The 16974-nt window shown below is 35.1% G+C and overlaps 3 protein-coding genes across 3 annotated transcripts; 2 read left to right on the top strand and 1 right to left on the bottom strand.

Annotated features, from left to right (window-relative positions):
- Positions 1–802: 802 nt before the first annotated feature.
- On the top strand, positions 803–2557 carry LOC122596325 (protein transport protein Sec61 subunit beta-like). The gene is made up of 2 exons (XM_043768876.1): positions 803–921; positions 2154–2557. Exon 2 carries the CDS (start codon positions 2155–2157, stop codon positions 2404–2406), a length of 252 nt encoding a protein of 83 aa, XP_043624811.1. The 5' UTR covers positions 803–921; position 2154; the 3' UTR covers positions 2407–2557.
- Positions 2558–3829: 1272 nt separating this feature from the next.
- Positions 3830–14537, bottom strand: LOC122597177 (CCR4-NOT transcription complex subunit 1-like). The gene is made up of 25 exons (XM_043769806.1): positions 13976–14537; positions 13761–13889; positions 13465–13677; positions 13262–13360; positions 13078–13142; positions 12876–12981; positions 12696–12791; positions 12459–12611; positions 8994–9102; positions 8580–8599; positions 8107–8216; positions 7463–7613; positions 7250–7375; positions 7065–7145; positions 6667–6762; positions 6534–6563; positions 6313–6459; positions 6178–6239; positions 5916–6045; positions 5634–5825; positions 5299–5403; positions 5072–5206; positions 4594–4833; positions 4285–4386; positions 3830–4166 (listed from the first exon to the last, which is right to left on the bottom strand). The coding sequence occupies exons 1-25, from the start codon at positions 14003–14005 to the stop codon at positions 4014–4016; spliced, it is 2880 nt and encodes a 959-aa protein (XP_043625741.1). The 5' UTR covers positions 14006–14537; the 3' UTR covers positions 3830–4013.
- Positions 14537–15728, top strand: LOC122597176. Its single transcript, XM_043769805.1, has 2 exons — positions 14537–14905; positions 15563–15728. Exons 1-2 carry the CDS (start codon positions 14537–14539, stop codon positions 15677–15679), a joined length of 486 nt encoding a protein of 161 aa, XP_043625740.1. The 3' UTR covers positions 15680–15728.
- The last annotated feature ends 1246 nt before the right edge of the window (positions 15729–16974 follow it).

The raw sequence follows: 16974 nt of genomic DNA, 5'->3' as shown, positions 1-16974 counted from the left end.
AAAGGAACACACAAAAAAGTGCATCAATGCATCATGGATGGGGTTCCGGGGAAGGGATGTTGGCTTGGAGACTAGGGATTGGATCTCAATTTTCCATGGCTTCCGGCATTTACCTCTTTGGACACATGCGAGACGTGTTATCGCACCCTTGGGCTCTAAGAGTGCCTTAGGGTTCCAACCTCTAGGATACTGACCGCTTGGGTGTTACTGAAAGGGCTCGAGCCACTAACCAACTATCACGTCGTTCTAATGAAAATAATAAATAACAAGGTTTCTTTTTAAACAAATTTTAAGAATTTAAAAACACATTTTTTAATTCAAAAAAAACTTCTTATATTTTTCAATTTTCAAAATGCATTAAATACATTTTTATTGGTACCTATAGAATATATATATTAGAAAAGAGAGATCATATAAGTACCACAACTTTTAATATATGTAGTTGAGTTTGATCTTGATGGATGATATGTTTTGGGGTTTAATCCCCAAATACTAGTAACGGATTATGATCAATATCTTATTGTGTAGGTTACGTATTTATTCTAATGTAATATCACGACTGAATAGTAGGAAAAAAAAGAACAAATGGTAAGAAAAAAGCCCTTCATTTAGTATATTTATATCAAAGTAGATGTGGGCTAAATAAAATATATGGTATTGAATTACCTAATCTAATTCTCGGGCCTGAAGGCCCAAATGACTATCAAACAAAAAAATAAATAAGAATATCCACGTGGTAAATTCTAATTGGTCAGAGTGATGTGTCAACCCAGCTTTAGTTAAAATTTAACGTCAAAACTAAACCATTTACGCGTCTCTCTCGATCAGATCAGATCAGATCTTCTTCGAACGCAACGATTTTATAATTCCTTTCATCTTTCTCATTCTAATAATTCAATTCAATTCAATTGATAAATAAAGGTTAGTTTCTTTATTTATTTTTATTTGAGTTTAATTTTATCTTTTATAATTTCATTAGATCTGTATGTATGTAATCACATCTTATCATTTGGCTCTAATTGACATTTTCAATCGTTAATCGAGTGTGTGTATGTATATATATATAAATATATTAATATATATATATATATATATATATATATATATATATATATATTAATACTTGTTGATTTTTAGGGTGTTTGTATTTATCTTATGTTATTAGGTTTATTATTATATCTAAGTTCTATATAAGTTTGTCGAAACAAATAATAATTATAATAATAATAATTATAATAATGATTGTAAGGTTACATTTCTTTTAGTTTGTGGTGTTTTATGGATTTAGTTATTTTGAAATCATGGAGAAATTTGTATTTATATATTTAGCTAAAAAAGTACTATTGTGTTTTGATTTGCTATCATTGGTTTTAGGAGTTATGAGTTTTAGCGGCGATTGGCGAATAATATACAGGATATGATTTTCATTTATTTTTGTTGTGCGAAATCGCGGAATTATGGAACTGATTACTTAGGACAACTGTTTATATTGATGCTTTAGTTTGCTAATCAATTAACGCATTCTTGCTAGGGCGGGTTTATATCTAGGATCAGGTTTAGATGCTGAAATACCGCAACTTTTGTTAGTTTAAACCAGACAAAATCGTAACTTTTTCATTGTGGGATATGCGCATTTTCTTTAGCTTTTGTAGTCATAGAGATTGTAATTGGTATTTTTTAGGTTTGCTATGTAGATATACTCATAAGTCATTAGCTTGATGGGCTACATAAGTTTTCACATGCTAAAAACCAGATTTGGCAAAGTGGGTGGGTTGGGTTATGGGTTAAACTCGGTGGTTTTTAGGTATTGGTTGCAATGTGTGGATTCTGGTTGATTTGAACCAGTTATTGGTGAAGAATTATTTAAATTGTGTGAAGTGTGACTGGAACATTTGTATATATTTTTTCAATAATGATACGATTTCTTGAAGTAACGATTTAGGAGGTTGTATACAGCAAGTATGACTTTTTACCTGCTTAACTTTGATTCCTTTTTAATTATATGTTTTAATCATTCTGCTGGACCATTCAGAGTAAAAAGTTAACCCCATTTTGATCTATTCAGTAACTGTAAAAGGGGTTGAAATTACCACCTATAGCTGAAATCCTAAATTCAAAGCTAATGCTCTTGGTGTCTACACTTATTGGAACAGAATGGCTTTGAATGGGGCAGCTCCACCAAGAGGAAGTGCAGCGGCAGCTGCAGCTAACTTGAGAAGGAGAAGGACGAGTGGAACCGGAGGGGCAACAGGTGGAACCGCTGGGAACATGCTCCAGTTCTACACTGATGATGCACCTGGATTGAAGATCTCGCCAAATGTTGTTCTTGTGATGAGCATCGGCTTCATTGCTTTTGTTGCTGTACTTCATGTCGTGGGTAAGCTTTACTTGGTCCGTAAAGAGTAAAGCGAGTATTATGTTGTTGAAAGATGAAATCAGTGACTAGGTTTGGTTTACTTGGTCTAGTTTAACTTTGTGCTTGTCAAGTGGGAACAGATTTTGTATCTTTTTGTTTTTAAACCGTTCAGATAATATACTATGATATTTCTTTCAAAAACAGTTTGTTTAATTCATTAATGTTGAGGTGGGATGTGTTAACGTGCCTTACAACAGTTAAAAACATTTAGATGTTCGAGAAAAATAGCAGCGTTAATAAAAAATAAGCACATTATCAAGCGCTTTCGATAGTTTAGCTGCACGAGAATTGCATGAGATGCCGATTTGGCACATTGGTTAGATTGTGTTACATGTCGAGTTAGAACCAACCGCAAATGACAATGGATGTTTAAAAGTCACGTATACCTGGTGAACTTGCTTTCTGTCTATAGTTATCCTTTTTGAGGCACTAAAAAGTTTCAGATGGTCAACACATCAAACACTTTTTACATTGTTTGGGGAACTTGCAAGAAAATCCGAGTCCACATAGGCCTCAATTTGTTCATCATTAGAAGGTTGTCTTGGACTTGATCAACTCTTAACTATTATCTGTGAGCTTACCTGCCAAAATTCATCGATTTTTATGCTTGAATTTGTAAGAGAGCCGACTCCCCAAGCTTCATGGCTATGTCCTTCATAAGCATTAGGAAGTAGCCTAGCACAAACACTCCCTTAACTACAACTGGGTAATTGTTTTAACTTGATACAAAAATGTTTTTCAGTTAGCGGAACTAGTAACAAGGAATTTCGGTTTGTATTAGGCCATCAGGAGATGGGTTGGTTTATTATGTTTGCTGTTTGGTGTGCGAAGTAGGCACACCCCCTATTCCACTTCCACCAAATGGTAAAAGGGGCATTATGTGGTACAATAAGAATCATCACATTATAAACAATTAAACATGTCATTGCGATTTTTGAAAGAAGAATAACCTAAATATGACGAATCAGATGATGAAGACTTTGGCTGTCATACAGTAAATTATCTCTGAGTGTCTTGAAGGTCTTATAACTGCCCTGGTTTGAAAAAGGCTCAGGAGTGCCCAGGAAATAGGCAATTCTTGGCATTTTGGTTTGTTCATTGAGTTTAAATCTTATATTTTTGGTTTGAAAGATGAAATCAGTGACTAGGTTTGGTTTAAAAAGGCTCAGGAGTGCACATTTTGGTTTGTTCATGGAGTTTAAATCTTATATTTTTGCTGTACTAAAAATATTAGGTTCTCATTTTTTTTATCGACTTACAAGTTTGACTAGTCTGTTTGGTTGAACCGAAATTAGTAATCTAATCAGTTTTTAAAACATTGATTTAAACCAGTTTATTTTTAAATATCAAGATCTGCACAATTTATATACTCAGTACATGTATTATTCTCGAGCACATGAGCACACATAATCATAGATCAAAGCTCTCCAACTTGAATATGTATGTATATAAACTATTAAAAAGTCTAGAAATTTTAATGCATACACATTTGGTAAAGTAAATACGAATTTATAGCACTGCACATATATACATCATACACTCGGTTCTGGCTACCATGATATGTTTGAGGAACTACATTCACAAGTACAAATAGCTTCTAAGGCATCTTTTCAGGCACCGTTCCAGAAGTACCAACGTCGTCTTCCACTGGATTCGAGCTAACAAGGTATGATGTAACTAAGTTGATGATTCTTTTGATCTCAGGGTCACGCGTTGTAAAACTTAAGCTCCAAAACTTGTACTTAGGATCCTGTTACAAAAATAAATATACGGAGTATTACTACAACAGTACAACTGCTTTCTCATAAATTTAAACTCAATAAAGGGATGAACCTAAAGAGTGAATGAGTTTTGAAACATTTGGTTACTGTAGTAAGGTCAAGGAAGGTGACAAGAACGCCCCATGGATGTGGACGATGAGTGATCAAATAACCCAATAAAACTCTGGTTATCTGTGCCTGGATTACCTCCTGCTTAAAAGTAAACATATACTATTATCTACCATACAAAGTCTATAGAGATTCAACGGCCCAAATTTTGAACCAACGTAAATGATCATTATTGTAAGACTAATGATATCAGATTAATTATGCAATGAGTTGGCTCAAACGCTGTAATTCTCACAAAACGAATGAAGCAAACTAGTAACCGATTAATTATGGAGAGAGTCAACTTGCCTGGTTAATCTTGCGAAAAAAGTAAAGCAAAATGAATTTAAAGTAATTCGTGTGGTTGTTGGGATAACGAAGATTGTTTGCAACTGCATTGAAGAAAGCATAACGCCCTTCTGTATCTAAGTCCAGTATTAATGTTTGGAAGATATCTAAAGCCGAAGCAGCATAGAAGACGATCAATGGAGCACCCTTAGCTGCGGATGTTGAATGAGGAGTTGTACTGGGATACAGCTGCTCAATTGCCTGTCATAGCATGTAAGCATATAGTCATGAATATATCACCAATGCGTATACGAATGACTCTGACACACAAATTTTTCCTAATGATACTCATTTAATAAAATAATGCTTCAGGTCAACCCGCACACATTTTGAAGTTTGAACTGTATTCTGGAAAAACATATTACCCATGTTGACCCATCACCTAATCCAGCTAATTCTCAACCTCCAGACATATGAAGAGGAAAACTTTTGAATGTACCTTTGTTCCAACATAAAGCACAAGTGAGTTGATCAAAGGCACATCGTATCGTGTTCCAGATCTTTTAGCTTCATGTTCCCGAAGAAGAAGTTTATTCTTCAACTGAGAAAGAAATGGCAAATCTTTTTGCCTCGTCTGCAGTAAGAACCAAAAAATACATACTAAAAATAAGTAGCTTCAATCGATTGAATTTTCTATCTTCAGTTACTAACTAAAATCATACATACCGTCAGATACTCGTCCACTTCTCTTTTCATATTGCTGGCTTTCAAAGAAGCATCAAAATCGGAAAGAATGCAGGGTGGCTGATTCATCTCAGCATACAGATTTACCTGAAAAATAGTATATATTTTGCTTTTAGAACTTCGTTAAACATAAACCTTTTTACTATTAAATTTGAAATGATGTTTGACACATTAATTTCTTTAGAAAGAAAACAAAAGGAAAAACACTGTTTCGGGTCAGCCTGAACGTACATAATGATCTGTTTTAACCTGTTACCCAACCCCCTCAAATTGTATACTAGTTTACATAGTCAATAAAGGTTAGTCACAAAATTAACCTTTGAGTCAGTGGTGTGATGATCTGGATTCCTCATGTTGCGCGGGATTGCACAAAGAATTGCATTCCGCAACTCTACACATTGTGAAGGGATGACATCACACAAGCTGAAATGGTAACAACAGAGGAACTCTGGGAATTCTTCAAGCAATGCTAACAGCAGCCTGCATGTTTCTTCATAGAGAAGATTAACCTGAGCGGTTCAAGAAAAATACATGCATTCTGGTTACTAAAGGCTTAAATGGTTAATACAAGATTCATTTTGTTAGTAAAAGATACACACCGGCTCTTTTTGTTCAGGGGTCCTAAATGAAGGCTCCATGAACCGCAAAAAGTCTACCAGAAGGTTTAGGAAATATTGCCATCTACTCTGATCATCTGCATTGAGCAGTTTTGGCATGAAATCTTTGTGACTGATTAGCTCAAACATCAGAGGCACAATATATCAAAAGATAAAATGACAACACAAGTATTTACCCTCGGTTTCTAATCAGATGTTCTTTCTGCATTCATTTGTATTAATTTGATATATAAGTTGCACGAACCCAAATGCAGGAACTTTAGCAGGCTGTAGGGAACGAAGTGAATTTGAGATGGTCTTCAGAACCTGTAGAAGGGAAGGAAATTAGTAACGTAATACAAAACGAAACAATTAAGCTTTTGAAGGCAATTGAGGATACCTTAAAGTTTGTATCGTCAATAATAGACTCCAGGGTGTCAATGTGAATGAAAAAGTTGATAAATAGCCTGGAAAATGGCTTAGGTCTGAATGAGTTTTTCTTTTCCTTTGCATCTCTGATAATGAATGTCACGATCACTTCTAAGACCTGTATGGAGAAAACTGTATTATGTTTTGCAATTACAATTACCAGACAAATTAATAAAAGTTTTGAATCCATACCTTTGACAAAAGAAAGAGCTTGATTGATCCCTGGTCCACATGATAAAACTAGAAAAAATAAAGTATAGATCAAATAAACTGCACCCCATATATATAAAAATATATAATAGACTACACAAGCAGTGACTCCTACCTTCAAGCTAGAAAAGACAAGATCCGTGTATCTATCAATGTCGTGGAAAGATGGTGGATCTTCATGTTGATGACATTGCCCTGATACAGCGTGCTCCTGAAGATATTGAGCATGGTCAAGTTAGTTTCTTTTTCCTTTGTATATCTTAACATAAAATAACGCATATTGTGGTTGCTTTGAGCGTATGAAGAATAAACTGAACAGGACAAGAGTCGTAATAATCACCAGGAGAAGGTGGAAAAAGTTGCTGAAAATCTCCCCCTAGTCGTTTAAACAAAGTAGTAAATTCTCATCAATTTCTCATAACTTAGAATTATATAAAATACACTACTAAGAATCAGCCATGAAGTATCATCGCTGAAAATGAAAAGCTGACATTAAACTTCCAACTTTACTACCTGTCCATGGAATTCAGGAGCATCTGGTTCAGAAGACTCTGGACCTTTGTCAACCGTGCCAGATACAGAATGAGTATCCGCCTGTCCAAAATAAAAGTTGAAATCAGCAGTACTTACTGAAGGTTCAATAATAATATCATCCTTTCCGACAGAAAAAACCACACATTGAGAAACCAAACTCAAACCTTCTGCGAAATAGACTGGTATTGATCTGATGCACCACCAGTACTTACTGAAGGTTCAGTACTGTTGCTTGTAAAAAGATCGGGAGCTGATGGTTGAAATGAAGTCTGTTCACGGACTTCAAAGTTCTAGATCACAGAAGACACGTTTTACAGATATTAAGGCATACTTTAAAACCTATTAACTTGAATTATTGTTTAGAGAGTTTCACTTACGTTTTCAGCATTCGAAGGTGCTGAATTTTGTGGTTCACTATCAGTACCCATTGATATATGAGTATTCCGGTCTTGATTAAAACTTTGATGGTAGAATGAAGCAAAATTCTGAAAATTAGTAAGAATAAGAGGATCTTCAATTCTATAAGTACTAAAAAATGATATATAATATCAACTCTTATATTATGAACTATAAAGGATATGATTCTACCTTAAAACTTGTTGTCTGGGAAGATAAAGTTGGCCAGATTTAAGATCAAACTCTTCAGAAGTAGCACTTATGTTAAGTTGAGTAAGTTAATGAATCGGTTCCTCTTATTAAGATTAGTCCCTGCACAAAATGCAACTAATAATAACATCCTGTCACTAAAAAAAAATCCAAGAACTCTTACTTTGAAGATAACTGCATGTAGTATTCAGCAGTAAACCAAAGAAGTAAAGAATCTATACTTGTTAAGAAGTTGACTGGATTAAGACATTATTTGATTAGCATATCCTGATTAAGACTGGATCTGAACCAATTCTTTCCTCAACATTTTTCTGACACCCTTTCAATGTTTTGCTCAAATAAGATATTTAGAGATAGCTTTACGATTTTGAATTCTTATTCTATACCTTAACAGACTTAAGATCCGGGAAGATACAGTTGGCCAGACTTGAGATCAAATTCTTCAGGGGCAGCACTTATGTTAATTTTAGTAAGATGGCGGATAAGTTCCCTTCTTACTAAAATTAGCCCCTGGACAAGATGCAACTGTATATAACATGGTGTCAGTAAAACTATGTCTGAGAATATGGTATTAATTAACCGTCTGAAAATAACTGTATGTAGTATTAAGCAGGAAACCAAAGAAGTAAAGATTCTATAGTTGTTGACGAGTTGACTGGATCGAGACATTTTTTGATTAGCATATATTCTGATCTGAACTAATTATTTTCTTACTGTTTTGTGACACCCTTTGAGTGTTTTGCTCAAATAAGATATTTAGAGATAACTTTACAATTTTGAGATATCATTCTATACCTTAAAAAACTTATGATTCGGAAAGATACAGTTGGCCAGAAAATCTTCAGAAGCGGCACTTATGTTAATTTAGCAAGATGGTGAATAAGTTACCTTCTTACTAAGATTAGCCCCTGCACAAGATGCAACTAATTAAGTATAACATGCTGTCACAAAAAAGAAGTCCAAGAAATTGGTGTTGACCATTACTTGGAAGATAACTGGATGTAGTAGTTAGCAGTAAACCGATGAAATTATAGTTGTTGAAAAGTTGACTGGATTAAGACATTATTTATTTGTGTGTGTGTGGTAATTATGGGTGTCATACTCGCTTTGTGAGTAGACTAATCCCAAGAGCTGGCTCGCTAGAGTCAAAGCAGGTGAGCCTCTGTTGATTAGCATATTCTGATTAAGAATGGATCTGAATTAATTATTTCCTTACCGTTTTCTGACACCATTTCTGCGTTAAGATATTTAGAGATAACTTTACGATTTTGAATTCTCATTCTATACCTTAAAAGACTTAAGATCCAGGAAGATACAGTTGGCCAGACTTGATATCAAATTCTTCAGGAGTAGCACTTATGTTAATTTTAGTAAGATGGCGGATAAGTTCCCTTCTTACTAAAATTAGCCCCTGCACAAGATGCAACTAATTAAATATAACGTGCTGTCACTAAACAAAAGTCCAAGAAATTGATATCAACCATCAGTTTGAAGATAACTGCATGTAGTATTTAGCTGAAAACGGATTAACCAATGAAGTAAAGAATTATATTTGTATGGAAGTTCACTGGATTAAGACATTATTTGATTAGCGTATTCGGATTAAGACTGAACCTGAACTAACTATTTCATTCCTTACCATTTTCTGACACCCTATCAGAATAAGATATTAAGAGGTAGCTTTACGATTTTGAATTGTCATTCTATACCAAACTAGAAAATTATGCAATTTATAATTATATGTATATTGGTGAGATAGGATGAGTCATCCTTTTATGATCACCCTCATTTATATAATACACCCAAAGTATCTTGAATAGTCATCATTTATATAATTGTCTTCATTTTCAAAACTTTTATACCCGTTGTTGGAGATATCATCTTAGTGGACCACTGGATCACCAGCAAAGTGCCACTCCTTCCTAATGGCAAATCAAGCCATGACATAAAAAAGACTCACAAAAGAGGAGGAAGCCATTCTATTCCACCATCATTCTATCCGGTGCAACCAACATACCCTAAATTTTTCTGTGGGATCAACGGCATGTAACCATTGTGTCACTGATCAACATATTAGATATTTTGTGTCAAAATATCTAAAGAAAATAGGCAGGAAAAGTAATACCTTAGAAAATGCGGAAAAATGGATGTTTGCATGAAAAGTAAATTCTCACGTCATAAAGTACAACATAAGAAGAATGACTAGGTTGAGGATGACAGACCAAGAAGAGACTTTGTTCACTGCGCTATGAGGAAGGCAAGGCATGTAAACTTGTCCATCACAAAATATTTCAATGGGTGAAATTTAAAAGGAGACGTGATCCTTTTAAGTATTCCACCTGGATTTGAGTTTCACTTCTCACATTTGTAAGAGTGGATTGTTGGAAGGCGTTTTTCGAAAGTTCTTAGTTGCATCCTAGGCATTCGTGTAGTTTAGGAGTAGGAGTAGAATAGATAGTCGTTTAAAAAAAGACGTGATGATCAAAACAAAACTTTTCAACTTAAAGAAATATTTATTAAATTTATTTTGGGTACATGAAAAATGTATGATAGACAAAAGGTGTTATATAGTCTGTGTATTATGGAGGAATCAATATGAAGTATTACAAGTTTGTGGCCGTTATCAACATGGAGTGCATCCTTACCATGATACATGCGAATGGACAAAACAAGTGTGTAATCAAAACATCAAAATCTAGTAAGGACTTATTTGCAACATGGTACATGGATACATCATTGCGATGGAACTAGAGCAATTCACATCGATTGCCATAGACAGTGCTTTAGTTGGAGTGTTGGACACACAGCTAAAACTATCCACTATGGTGATTTTTGATTGGATTGGGTTAACAATGTTCTAACATTGATAAGATAAATTATGTTTAATGCCTCGACCTGGTGGCTGGAGCAACCGAGGTTGCAACCATAGCACACACAACATGTGGCTTTTTGATTGGGTTTGTTCAATTTTCTTTTTGTTTGTTTGTTATATTTAACTAATAAAAAAATGGTTTATCTTGGTTGCTGATGGGTATAAAAGGTTGAGTTTGGTTGTGTTGTTTAAATGGAAGTAAGAAATTAAATTTTTCTTAAAAATGGGTTAAACTAGCTGTAAGTGTAGATGGTCTAAACTAGCAACAATCTAGTAGTTTTTACTAGGATAATTCCTATGGTAACAATTTCCATGATTGTTTATGTTAGGCTGACAATAACCATTATAAGTTTGAGATTCAAATGGAAGCACAAGATAAAAACGGAACACAAAAAGAAGCCAATTGTTTTTGAATGTGATATTCATACATGACCAGGCCACCTTAACCTTTTTGGCGGACCTAGCCAAATCAATTATGGAGGCCTTTTTATGAAGACTCTAACAAAAAACCCTCCTCGTTTATCAAGGGGACCAACATAAATAAACTAAAACTAAAAATACGTGTGTACTAACGAAAACTATGAGGCGAATGTCAAGATTTACATGTTTTATTTCCTACCTAGGGCACAAATTCTTGTTCCTTTTAAAACCTAGTCCAAAACATATACATATAGCCAAAACTGAAGATATTCAAGCCTAAAAAGTTGAATAAGATTGAAGCCCTTAGCATGTAGATGCCTTAAGCGGTTGCTTGACCCTTCAATACTATTGAGTCGCCCTAACAATGATCAAGACGCTGAAAAGGAATGTAGATCTTAGTGATAGACAATGAGATTTGCATGTTTTAGTGGCAAAAACCAAGCAATATATGATGTTACAGCTATTAGTAAATTTAATACTGTAATAAGATTAGGAAAATATTAATAGATGGTTTCGGACGTGTGCGGGCCGTGTTATCGCACCCTTGGTCTCCAAGGGTACCTTCGGGTTCCAATGCCCGGTTGGATGTCACTGCTAGGGTTCGAACCACTAACAACCTAACACGCCGTTCTAAAAAAAAAGATGTACATATTAGACCAGGATTCAAGCTTTGACCTTTTATGGAACCGATTGAAGGTGTTAAAGTAAAGCAAGGGGAGTCAACACCCCATAATTGTGTATTTTATCAGATATCTAATGCTCTAGTAGTAGTAAGGGAGTGTATTTCAACTTTGTTTAATGGATTTACGGATGTAAGGATACGGGATAAGTTGAGTCTAGTTGATGTGGGGTTAAGTTGAGGAGACTAATGATTATTTAGAAAACTAAGTATAGAAAGTTTATTTGAAGTTATTTGGAAAGTAGTACATGGATTGGAAGTATGGAAAGTCATTTAGACCTATTATACAAGTAAGGAAACTTCTTGCTCACAATTCACTTGTAGCTAAAGTTTCTCAAAATTACAAAGATACTCGTATTTTGTATTCCCTTGCCGCACATGCTTTCAGGAGCCATCATACAGGACTTTATTAGGCATAAGTCACAATTCGGATCCATTCCTAACTCCACAGGGCGGTATTCAAAGATAGGTGCTCATAAGCTCATTGATTGGGGTTGCGGTTCTTGGGGAAAGGTCATTTGGATCCAAAGTACCACTGGGTCAGGGTTATCAATTTTAAACCTTCTTGCTAGAGATATAGCCACATACATTCTTGTGTCATATGGTTCTTATGATCTTGTTTATCTGTGTTGGTCTTTTGGTTATTGTGTGTACATCTTTTTTTGTGTATATGTTTGCAGATTTTTGTGTGGGTGTACTTGCTATTACCCAAATTTCTAACACTATTCAGGAGCAACCATTGTATATTTGATGATTAAAAGTTGACATATTTGTATCTAATGGTATTATATCAAACCTCCTCCATTGCAGCCTTTTCAATTGATGCACAACCCAAATCAAGATTCTCGTTAATAACTTGTTGCATGACCGGTTCAAGATATTCACTAGAAATATTCAAACCCAGCAAAGAGTTTCTTAGCTGAGTTGACATCTGACTTCGGAGCCGTTCCTACAGCAAAGGGAGAACAGAGTCAGTAATACAGTATTATACAATTATATACACAGTGACTCGATTACACAATTAACATTGAACCTTGCAAGTCACATATGATAGATTTCCAGCAAGCTGAGCAACCATGAAGCTTGATGCACTGTGTATCGAGTTATCATGTGGATCAGTAACATAGTCCTGCCATTTAACATACAAAACCTTAAGTGGTCGGAAAATTCAAAAGCATTGCCTTAAAACCATCTAACTAAAAATAACTGACACCTTTAAAACAAGGTTAATTGTTGTTTGGGTTGCTATAGAAACAATCCTTTTAACGACAGTAGAAAGTAGTTTTTCCACAGCTTTTTCCATAGCCATTGAAAGCACACTGAAAAGTACATAATAATAATAAAAACAATTAGTATATAGCGTAAGAATTATTTATTATTATTTCTATCTGAAAACGACATGAGAATAGTAGAACCTCCGCATATGCGTTATCAGAAAGAAACATTGGAACTGGGGAGCATTGAGTTCTGGTGCCGGTAGCTGCGAATACAATGACCATCTTAACTTTGAAAGTATATCAACTATTTCAGGAGTTTGTTGGATTTTCATTACATTTACACATAATACACAAAAATATGATCTCTAGTCACAAAACTGACCACATATGGATTTTGTGCAACTGGAAGTCCTTGAGCAGATGAAAGCTGATTATCGGGCACACCTAAAGTTATAGCAGAAAGATGGAGTTGACCAGGACGCTATCCACATAAACAGAAGGAATTATCAATTCAGATACTGATGGGAGTCATTGAAGGCATTTAAGCTGTTAGAATACTTTCAAAAACATAAATAGATAACAAACCTGGTACGATGTATTTAAAAGACCACTTTGATAAGATAGTCTGACAGCTTCAGGTGATAATTCAACTTGATTCACAGATGATCTCACCGAAGATATAGCATGATTAACTTGCTGAGAAAAATCAGGGTTTCCTTCGATTATCCTTGCCCTGTTGTTAAGAAGAGATGTTGGACAGACCGACTTAATATCCACATCGAGATTCTTAAACAGTACCTGAAAGAGCATACCATGAGCATATATAGAGAGACACAATTATATAATTTCAGTTTTGATTTATAATTCAGTTGAATTTATACTTCAATTTCAAACTTGAGATACAACTTGAGATTTGGCATTGCATAAACTTCAGCAAGTAATTCAAGAATGCCCATGGTCCATGGATTCGGTGGCTGATATGCTAGACTGTGTTTGCATGATTCCAGAATCTACAAGTGAAATGAAAATTAGCCATTATATACTAACGGTAGTTATTTAATTTAACGAGCAAACATAAACCATTGGAGTTGCATACCTTGGAGATAAAAGGAATCACTCCAATCATTAAACCCTTTTCATACCCCTACGCAAATAGATAATAAACTTAAGGGATGAAGGCATGGAGTGTACCCAACTATGACCAAAAGGCTATGTAATGTACCCATCTACTCGACTTGCTACTAATGTAACCAACTTTGTTTTTTGGGTTATGCAATGTGAGCGACCGGCTACAGAAGGTTTCCATCCGGTTATAAATGCCACGTCATTCCATTCATCTTCACTTACCGTATCTTATTATATCTATCTCAGACTGTATCTATATCTATGAAATTTCCAAAGATAGCCACAAATATTCATATACAAATGTGTAATTACGAAGCTGATTGATTATTCTTTACTGGGAATGGGCGATTCACTTTCCTCTTAGCAGCTTTCTTTTTTATTCAATCATGGAATCAGAATTTGTTGTTGACCGAGGAAAACCCAAGAAAATTTCAAAGAAAAAGGCAACAAAAATCTCGATTCTTTGTGAAGATTCAAACCAAACAAAATCCAAATCTGACTACAACAAAAATCAAATACTTTCAAATATTTTATGAGATCTAATTTCCAATCTGATGACCGTATGGAGGATTTCCCCCCATTAAACCCTAACTCTGTCGCCGCTACTGTTCTGCCGGCTGCCGCCACTGTTGACTGGAGCTCCGGCCTCGAGGACATCCCTCATGGTGTGACTAAGGTAACCGTAACATATAGCTCGAAAAAAGATTTGGAAGGGGTGGAGCATTCTTCTGCCGCCGTGCAACCTCCACCATCCACCTCCAGGCTGGCGGCTGACCATGAACAGCAACAACTTGGTGCGACCAAGGGAACCAACCCCTCAACTGACCTCAATGAGCATTGCAATGAAGATAGGAGGGCTGGAAATTCGCGCTTGGATGATAAAATAATTTTTGCCGTCATGGTAATGTATATATATAGAGAGATTGTGTATATATAGATATTAAAAAAATTTTATATTCTTAATATCTGTAACAAGTGACAATTTTTTTAACAAAAAGGGAATAAAATTGAAAGTGGTAACCTGCAACTTGTTTCCTAGCCGGTTCCTTACATTGCATAACCAAAAAAACAAAGTTGGTTACATTACATAGCAAGTCGAGTAGATTTGTACATTACATAACCTTTTGGTTATAGTTGGTTACACACCCGTGCCTTTATCCCTAAACTTAATATGCTTCTAACAAAAGTCAAGATATATCTCATATTAAAATGATATGATACACCTAAGTTACCTCTACGATTAAGGATTTAGGATCGATATGTTTTGCTAGTAGAACATGATTTCTGCCGATTGTAAGCTTCCCGAGCCACCCTCCAAGATTTTTCAGCAACTTACGCTCTTCCGCACTGGTTTTAAGAAGCTCAGACCTTAAAAGAACCTGTTGCATTGCCATATTATAGTACTGCAAACTTTTACAATAATAGTATCATCTTTAAGTGCAGAAACAATTAAGCTGTAAAAGAATACCTTGCAGTTCTCGTATGTTTCGTGAATGATTTCCTTGGTAAGATGTTTTATATTACATTTCTGAAGAAAACTTATATATAACATGTGCAGATTTGGTTCCATGCTTGCTCTGTCAACATAATCAGTGATTCAGAAATAGAAACTTCCCACTTGCTGCATATGAGTACTCAAAATGTAGTTCGTCGATATAAGTTTCTCACCTTGTAACAACTAAATAATTTGCAAACCAAGGATAGAATTTTGTTTCAAGAATCTCCTTAAATTCGTTTGCCTTTGAGTCTATGTTGGCAGTAGATAAAACATTGGTAACGAATAATATCTTATCCTGAATTTCTAATGGCGGGACTTCAATAGGTGTTTCTCTATTTTTGGATGCAGCAGTCAGTGTTTCGTTGGTTATTGAACCAAAACCTGCAATGCAATAACCAACATAAACCAAAATGTGAGAGGTTGTGCATGTAAACAAACAACATAAAGCTTCTTGCTACAAGTACAGGAAACTTACTGGCTGCGGAAGCAACTGGTACTTGTCTTGAAGTAGACACGTTTTGATTTGTTTCTCTGGAACCTTCAGTCCTCTGTTCAAGCTGGATTGGAGAATTTACTTTAGAATCAAGATATGCACCATCGTGTCCACTCAAACAGGAAGATGAAACCGGCATCTATACACGAAACCAAAATGAAGGATTTTTGGGTCAAACTTTGTGATATTGTGGTAATGGCAAAATATCGATTAAGGTTTACTCGCACTAGAGAGCTACAATAATAAGAGCTGACCTCAATGTTTATATGATTGTCACAAACTTCAGATTTTGAAGTATTGGGATGTCCAATACAATCCTTTTGTGGACTATTGTGTGTTGACGTCACATACAAATTTTTCATTTGTTCGGAAAGTTGATCAGTGGAGATGTGAGCACACGCCTGAAGAAACAATAAGTAAAGTGTGGATTTTCAGCATTTTATGAATCAATAATAACTGAAATTATTTGGTGATACAACCAAGATAAAATTAACCTTTGGAACGACAGGAGCTGTCTCCTTGTACACATTCCAAATTTCGCCAGTGTTTGTATGCTTGTCATTAACTTCAGATTTTGAAGTATCAGGATATTCAATAGACTCCTTTTGTGGACTATTGAGTGTTGACATCACATACAAACTTTTCATTTGTTCGGACAATTGATCAGAGGAGATGCAAGTACACGCCCGAAGAAACTATAAATAAAGAATGCATTTTCAGCATTTCATGGATCAATAATAACTGAAATTATTTGGTGATACAACCATGCATGATAAATTAACCTTTGAAACTACAGGAGCTGTCTCCTTGTACAGATTCCAAATTTCGCCTGTGTTCTCTTCGACCTCTTTTAGGAATTTAGAGCACTCCTGGGATGGTAAACATGTCTGTCAGCCTAAATCTCATATTTTTCAGACCACATATGCAGGATTTCAAAAGAATCATATTTGAAACTCTGACTTTTAAAAGAAGAGTTTAT

Source organism: Erigeron canadensis, chromosome 4 (genome assembly GCF_010389155.1).
Source record: "Erigeron canadensis isolate Cc75 chromosome 4, C_canadensis_v1, whole genome shotgun sequence".
NCBI classification, from domain to species: Eukaryota; Viridiplantae; Streptophyta; class Magnoliopsida; order Asterales; family Asteraceae; genus Erigeron; species Erigeron canadensis.
The sequence above is the reverse complement of the archived record's forward strand: the minus strand, read 5'-3'. Positions and strand labels throughout refer to the sequence as shown.